This window comes from Cnephaeus nilssonii (genome assembly GCF_951640355.1).
Source record: "Cnephaeus nilssonii genome assembly, chromosome: 19".
NCBI classification, from domain to species: Eukaryota; Metazoa; Chordata; class Mammalia; order Chiroptera; family Vespertilionidae; genus Cnephaeus; species Cnephaeus nilssonii.
The window spans coordinates 36,104,228-36,112,674 of record NC_137090.1 but is presented as its reverse complement, the minus strand read 5'-3'; the positions used below and the strand labels follow the sequence as shown (position 1 = coordinate 36,112,674).

The 8,447-nt window shown below is 40.7% G+C and overlaps 1 protein-coding gene across 1 annotated transcript; it reads right to left on the bottom strand.

Annotated features, from left to right (window-relative positions):
- Positions 1–4,123: 4,123 nt before the first annotated feature.
- On the bottom strand, positions 4,124–5,071 carry OR1G1 (olfactory receptor family 1 subfamily G member 1; the record flags this gene model as incomplete). The annotated part of the gene is made up of 1 exon (XM_079797994.1): positions 4,124–5,071. One exon carries the CDS (start codon positions 5,069–5,071, stop codon positions 4,124–4,126), a length of 948 nt encoding a protein of 315 aa, XP_079654120.1.
- Between the last annotated feature and the right edge of the window lie 3,376 nt (positions 5,072–8,447).

Genomic DNA, 8,447 nt, shown 5'->3' with positions numbered 1-8,447 from the left:
GGCTTTCTCAAGCAGGAGGGAGACAGGGGCTCCCGACTGTGCTGAAATCCAGTTCCGGGAAAGACTCTGGGGACCCAGACTCATTCAGGGAGAAACCTCACTGTCTGGCAGTGGGCAAAACCTGAGGGCGGCTTTCTCTCAGAGGTGCTTGCAGAGATTACCGAGGGACACTGAGACCCAGGGGCCTCATAGGACAGTGCTGACAGGAAACCAAGGCTGTCTGATCTGCTCTGGGACTCTGCCACATCCAAGCTGAGCACAGAGGCTTTTGCAATCCTTGTCTCATAAGGGTGTCTCCAGCACAGAAGTTCTCCCAGCGTAGACACAGCTGATCCTCACAGCCAATTGGCCTGGAGGTCAATCCCTCCCAGTGATACCAACAACAATCAAGACTTAACTACAATAAGACTGTGCACAGAGCCCACAAAGGGGTGCACCAAGAGTGTCCACTTCAGGTAACTGGGAGGCTGAGCCACTGGTCCCTATAGGACACCTAGCACACAAAGCTACTCTACCAACTCAGGGAAGCAGTGAAAATGCGAAGACAAAGAAAAGATCACAAATGAAAGAAATGGAGGAAAACAAAAGACTGGATATAGAGTTCAAACTACGGTTATAAGGTTTTTCAATAATTTCCTAGAAAAGGCCAATAAATTTAGCGAGATCCTCGAGGATATGAAAAAGGACCAACTAGAAATTAAGCATACACTGACTGAAATAAAAAATATTATACAGAGATCTAACAGCAGACTAGAGTATTGCAAGAATCAAGTCAAAGATTTGAAAAACAAAGAAGCAAAAAACACTCAACCAGAAAAGCAAAAAGAAAAAAGAATCCAAAAATATGAAGGTAGTGTAAGGAGCCTCTGGGACAACTTCAAGCATACCAATATCCTAATTATGGGGTGCCAGAAGAAGAGAGAGAGCAAGATACTGAAAACCTATTTGAAGAAATAATGACTGAAAACTTCCCCCACCTGCTGAAAGAAATAGACTTACAAGTCCAGGAAGTGCACAGAATCCCAAACAAAAGGAATCCAAAGAGGACCACACCAAGACACATCATAATTAAAATGCCAAGAGCAGCCGAAACTGGTTTGGCTCAGTGGATAGATCATCAGCCTATCGACTGAAAGGTCCCAGGTTTGATTCTGGTCAAGAGCACGTACCTTGGTTGCGGGCACATCCCTGGTAGGGGGTGTGCAGGAGGCAGCTGATCGATGTTTCTCTCTCATTGATGTTTCTAACTATCTATCCCTTTCCCTTCCTCTCTGTAAAAAGTCAATAAAATATATTTAAAAAATAAAAATAAAATGCCAAGAGCAAAAGACAAAGAGAGAATATTAAAAGCAGCAAGAGAAAAACAGTTAATTACCCACAAGGGAGCACCCATACGATTGTCAGCTGATTTCTCAACAGAAACTATGCAGGCCAGATGGGCGTGGCAATAAATATTCCAAGTGATGAATAGCAAGAACCTACAACCAAGATTACTCTACCCAGCAAAGCTATCATTAAGAATTGAAGGTCAGATAAAGAGCTTCACATATAAGAAAAAGCTAAAGGAGTTCGTCACCACCAAACCAGTATAATATAAAATGCTGAAAGGTATTCTTTAAGAAGAAGAAGAAGAAGAAAAAGGTAAAGATAAAAATTATGAACAACAAATACATATCTATCAACAAGTGAATCTAAAAATCAAGTGAATAAAAATGTGAAGAAAATAAACTGGTGAATATAATAGAATCAGGGGCATAGAAAGGGAGTGGACTGACAATTCTCAGGGGGAAAGGGGTTTGGGGGGTGCTGGAAGAGACTGGACAAAAATCATACACCTATGAAGGAGGACAGTTGGGGGGGATTTAAGGGGAGTAGGTGGGGTGGGAACTGGGTGGAGGGGAGCTATTGGGGGAGGGATAGAGGAACAATTGTAATAATCTGAACAATAAAGATTTATTAAACTAAAAATAACTATCCATAACTATATGTGACATACTTGTTTTTAAGAAAGTGGGCTAAAAGAATATATCTATGCAAAACTAATGCTTGTCAAAATGTTACTTTTTAATATTAAAAATTTTGAATTAATCCTCAAGCAGTACAGTAGGGCACTCTTTGACAAAACTATGGTATAAGGGTTATTGGCACACCTCAAAAAGTATAACTATGACAAATATGTAAACTGTTGATACAGGGACATTTATTTAACAAAATATAAATATGAAAGAATAACATGTAACTTAACTTAAAAGGTATAACTAAAAATATTAGTGAATATTAATTTAAACAGCAAAATATGCACATCTGTCAATCAAAGAGGAGGGAATATGGAGTAGTGCCAAGTGGTGTATTTCAAGTGAAGTAGGTACATTTTTACTTTAAACTTACACACCCAGTAGGCATGGTTCCAAAGATAGACTAAAATCTTCCCAGCATCTGAATCCTGGTAAGTGGATGGTCCAGCATTAACTCCCACAATGTTCTCCAAAAGAATTAATAAAGCCCAGGATCCCTTCTAGTTTCACAGTGCAGGTTAGAAGCAATTTCTTATCAGCAGCTTTTCAAGTGAATTCGCATTATCTGCTGCTGCTCAGCTTTAATTTTAACAGGGACTTCCACCACAATAGCTAACTCATTGAAAAGATACTACATACTATGAAGTAACCCTTTACATGCTTCCATGCATATCTACTTCATCACAGAGAATGCTTTACATTTATTACTCAAATGTCTTGACAACACAGTAAGGTAGGTTGTACTTGCTTTGAAAGGTTAAGTAATATCCCAGGGTCACACAGCTTACAAGTGGCAAAGCCCAGAATTGAACATGCTTCAGTCTAACTCTTGAGCCACGCTGTCTACCACTCTGCTACCTTTTATTGTAAGAAGGTAGCAGGTGAGCTTACTTTAAGGTAAACAGGGAGCAGGTGAGCTGGCTATCAACAACTGACTTCCACTGGAGAGAGATTATCTGCAGTAATTGTAGCCTATGTCACTGCAGCATGGAACCATATACTTAAAGGGAAATAGACACGAGTGAAAAATAGCACATAGTAGTAGCTTTTAATTTTCTTACAGAATCTAATTGGTTATGGTATACCTTATTGTACATATATTTTCCCCAACTTTTACTGACATAGCTTTTTGGTAACCATCAACTTCAATCAACGTATGATGAAGATGTTGGCCTGAGATGATCTTGGGAGAAACATAGGACAGAGCCAGGTAACTGTGGACCACATGTAAAGGTGGACCTGACTGCCAGAAAGAGTAGTGTGCACTTTATTCTGCCGGCAGTATGAGGCTACTGGAGACCTCCAACAGGGTGGGCGTCATGGTGCTGTAGCCAATTCAGAATAGACGGAATGGCGAGGACTGGAGACTGAGAACTTCTAGGAGGGGTATCAATCATTCAGGTAAGAAATGATGAAGTGTCCATAAAACCACTCTTTCCTGGCCCCTAGCTTTATGTTTACAATCATGCCAGTGGTGTACAGTACATATTAACGATGTCAGGCATCATGCCAAGTGGTAAGCATTGGGACTGCAAAGATGAAATTAACTTGGGAAAGTTTTCCCAAAAATAAAAATTAAGTTTTCACGTGAAATTGAAGATGTTAAGAGGAGTGGGGTCTTGGATGCTTAGCAAAATATTGCAGTAGGTCTATCTAAATACTCATCAAGTCCTTCCAAGTCCCAGTTTCTATTCTTTCAGCATGGGGGCACAGACATGGAGAGTCCCAGTGCAAAACATTATGGGTGGAACCCAAGTCATCAAGGTCACAGTGATGGGAAAGTTATGTTGGCCACATACAACAGTACAACAAGACAATCCCTTATTTTTGTCCTGAGTGGTCCCATGTTGTTTCAAAGTATTCAAGCACATCATTTATTATATTATAAATCTGGGTGGCTTTGATTTTAGAACATTACGATTTTAAGAACTTAAGCCAAAGATAATGGGTTTGTTCTGACGCACTCCTATAGCTTAGGCATGAATATTTCCAATTCAAATCACAGGTCCTAGAAGTGAGGTCTCCACCTTCTCTCCCTCTCTTGCCCCTCACTGCTTCCTTGTGGGGAGTGCAATTGGGTGGAGACCCCCATATTGGAGGTGAAGTCACTACCACTGAGGGGGGTGCATTTTCCTAAACCAGATTACCTTTCTCAGGGAAGACCTGATGTCTCTGTTCCTCAAACTGTAGATAAAGGGATTTAGCATCGGGGTGACCACGGTGTACATCACCGAAGCAACAGCTCCCTTCTGTGCTGAGCGGGTTGAGGGGGAACTGAAATAAACACAAAAGGATGTCCCAAAGAATAGAGAGACCACAGACAGGTGAGAACTGCAGGTAGAAAAGGCTTTCCTCTTCCCCTGAGCTGAGGGGATCTTCAGGATGGTGGAGAAAATGTACGTGTAAGAGATAACCAGGCAAAGCACGCAAACCAGACCTGTGAGGCTGCCAATGGTGAAGATCACCAGCTCGTTGATGAAGGGTTCAGTGCAGGACAGACTCAGAAGGGGGTTGATGTCACAAAAGAAGTGTGGGATCTCGTGGTCTGCACAGAAGGACAGGCTGTTCATCAAGAGTGTGTGTAAAAGGGAGCTGAGGGCAGTCATGATCCAAGATGCAGACACGAGGAAGACACAGAGCCCAGGGCTCATGACCATGATGTAATGGAGTGGGTGGCATATGGCCACATAGCGGTCATAGGCCATGACTGCTAAGAGGAATGCCTCCAGCATCCCAAACAGCATAAAAAAATATAGTTGTGATAGACACCCCGCATATGAGATGACCTGATTCTGGATCCATATGTTTGCCAGCATCTTGGGGACTGTGGTGGACACAAAGCAGGTGTCTGCAAGGGAGAGGTTGACCAGGAAGAAATACATGGGAGTGTGAAGTTGGGCGTCAGCGATGATGGCCAGAATGATGAGGAGGTTGCCTGCCACTGTGATCAGGTACATGGACAGGAACAGCCCAAAGAGGACCTCCTGTTGCTCTGGCTGTGCAGGGAGCCCCAGGAGGAAAAATTCTGAGACGCTGGTCAGGTTTTCCCATCCCATTTGTCTGTAAGCAGAAAGTTGGGACAATTGAATGAGTTTGATAAGTCCTGCGTTATGAACTCTGAAAATTATGCAATATGCCAATGTTGATCTTCTAATCTGAGATGGAACCATATGACATCTCCAATGTTTAACTGGTTGGGACCTACAACAATGGAAGTTTCATGTACTTTAATGAAATTTTTGCAAATGCCTGTACTCGGTGCCAATGGAAAGAAAAGATTTGATCGTAATGGAAAAGAGGTGTTGTCTTTAAACTTCATTATATAATCATTAATCCAATACATATGTTTTGTGGCTAACCTGGAGGTGTTTGTTGGCATAACTGTTGTGGTATTCATGTGGCCATTATGACATTAGTCCATCCTAACTCTCTACCCATATTATTTCCTCTCATTCATCTCTCTAGCTAAATTTCAGATCTCAGCTTAGATGTCACTTCTTCTAGGAATCCTTCCCTGTTTAAACTCTTACCGCAAACTCAGGTTCATGCCCCCGCCCCCACCTTGCTCCTGCGCCTTCCCAATCAGAGCATGTGCCACTCTGCATTGTGATCATCAACTTGCCCTTGTCCTTCACACTCTCACTGGTGTGAGCACCACTGAGGGTAGGCAGAGAAAATGCCTATCTTGTTCATCTTTGGAATGTAGCATTAGCCCTGAGCCTGGTGCAACATAGATACTCTGTGAGTATCCAGCTTGTGAATAAATAAACCCAAAGAATAGAAAGTAAAATTGGGTAGAGGTAATACCAGGCAGAGGAAACAGCCGAACCTTTTTTAAAAAAATCTTTATTGTTGAAAGTATTACACATGTCCCCTTTTTTTCCCAACTGCCCTCTCCACCCCCCTCATATCCTTAGACCTTCATCACCCTATAGTCTGTGTCTATGGGTTATGTATATACACATATAAGTTCATTGGTTGATCTCTTCCCCCTGCTTCCAAAATTTATAGGGAACTCATACAACTTAACAAACGGAAGCCAAACAATCCAATTAAAAAATGGGCAAAAGACTTAAATAGACACTTCTCCAAAGTGGACATACAGAAGGCCAAAGGGCATATGAAAAAATGCTCAAAGTCAATAATCATCTGAGAGATGCAAGTCAAAACAGCCTGCACTTTTTTGTTACTAGTTTCTCACATACTATAGCTTTGAGTTAATGGAGTCCTGGCCATGGGAATATGTTGAAAACCTGGTTACAGAGACATAAAGATGTCAAACAAAGCAAATGCAGTCTTTCCAGGTGACATTCTGGGAATGGAAAAGTGTTTCAGCTGAGGGATTAACCCACAGAATTAGTTTTCCCTCTGCTACCTTTTTCCCTCCAAAGAACATGCCCCAGTTGCATCCAGTAAAATCACTAGTTACCAGATAATAATGGCATCTAGTGTCTTATTCCCTCACTGACCATGGGTATCTCTCACCAAACTGGTTTCCTCTTGTATGTGGATACACCAGGGACTGTTGCATGCTGCTCCCTTCTTATTAAAAAAAAACCACCAAAGGCAAAAATAGGAAATCCAGGAATAGAACACAATATACAACAGATTTTGGTTTGCTGAAGGTGGCATTGCCACGTTGTGGAAAAAAGGAAGAGGGATTGAACAAATGTTGCTAGAGACAAGCTAGTTAACACTTTGGGGGAAATTAATTTAGATTCATACCCCACAGTGTTTACTGAATAAATTTCAGGTATCTAAAGCATTGTATCTACAGATATAATTATAAAGTAAGCAGAAGAAATTATAGTACTATAGCTATTTGATCTCAGGACAAGTGTGTCCTTTCTAATGACAAAAAAAAGGATACAACAATAAAGGTGGAAAAATTGGTTTCATCAAATTAAATTAAAATTTTCTCCTTTTCAAGGAAAACATCATACACAAAGTAAAAGGCAAACAAAAATGTGGGAAGATGCTTTCAACATACATTATAGAAAGAATTAATATTCTTAAGAGTAATTAATAATGTAATGAATAAGTAAAGGATACCCTGCCCAATAGAAAAATGAATAAATAACACTAAGTCACAGCCAGCAGGGGAAGAAATGTATCTAGTCTCAATTGTTTAATTCCAAGATTTGTGCTCTCCAACTTCTTCATGGTCTCCATAATCACCACACCTTGTCTGCTAGCAGCTAGAGTCCCCAAGATCACCAGATTGTGTGCAATTAGCCAAAATGTGATTATAATAGATGGCTTTCCCACCACTTTCTCCCAAGGGTCCCCGCACTACTCAGGTCCTCTGTTTATTAAACTTTGCATTCTCCATACCCCATAGACATAGCTCTAGGTGTTAGTGGATGGATTAGTGGGGTTCAGTACATGGCTGCATTGGTTGACCTTTCTCAAAACCCCCTTATGAGTATAATCACTTCTGTAGTTTCCTGGCCCAACAGCCGTTGCCTTTTCCACTGCCCAGAGCCCACCCTCACCTCTCCCTCACTCAGGACAGAAGGTCTACTGACTAGGGAAGATAAAAAGGCTTCATAATCTCCACTCCCCTCAATCTCGTCTCTTGACCATTTCTGGCTCAGCAGACATAGGAACCTCAGCCCTAATCCCCCCACCAGCTTTTCTCTTAGCTCCCTGAGTCACAGAGAGACCTTACTTCCTTTTTCTTTCTCCATTTGTTAAAGTTTAGTCCCAACTTTTAGGCCAGCTCTTGCCTCATGAATACCAAGTACTTCATCAAAACATAAAACTCATTCAATGCAGTGCCCTTCCTTTTCGAATGGGGTCAGTGGGCATTTTCCAGGCTTGTTATAAATGAAAATTCTCTTAACCTCTCAAAACAAATTTATTCTTACATTTTATATTAGCTCTGCTGTTTTAACACACAAATTTCATGTTGCTTATAATTTTTGGTGAATTTAGTTAGGATACTTTCTGGACTCAGGTTCATGTTTGAAAATGGAAATGAAATTTAGAGAACTCATGTTTCTCACTTTGAAGAAAGAAACATCCAGAGGAAAGAAGTAAAAGTTATAGGGTTAAAATCAGAGGGAATAAGGTGTGTGTAGGGAGAAGACTGAGTGATCAGAAGATGTCTGAAGCTTCTATTCCTATAATTGGTCCAAATATAAATATTTTAATCCCACCTCCTCAAATGATATATATTTTGTTGACTAGTATGTTTGATACAAATCTCTGAAAAATTAAACAGAAAGCCAGCAGCAGTGATTACTTGTGAGAGATTTGGGGACTGGTTGGATGAGACACAGATGTAGGAGGGAGATTTTCATGTGTACCTATAGTACATTTTTTTCTCTCATTTTTTGTTTTGTTTTTAAATAGTTTGGTAAACAATTTTATATTGATTATATTAGTTTTAGGTATAAACTATAGTAAGAGGTTTAAGCCATGTGAATG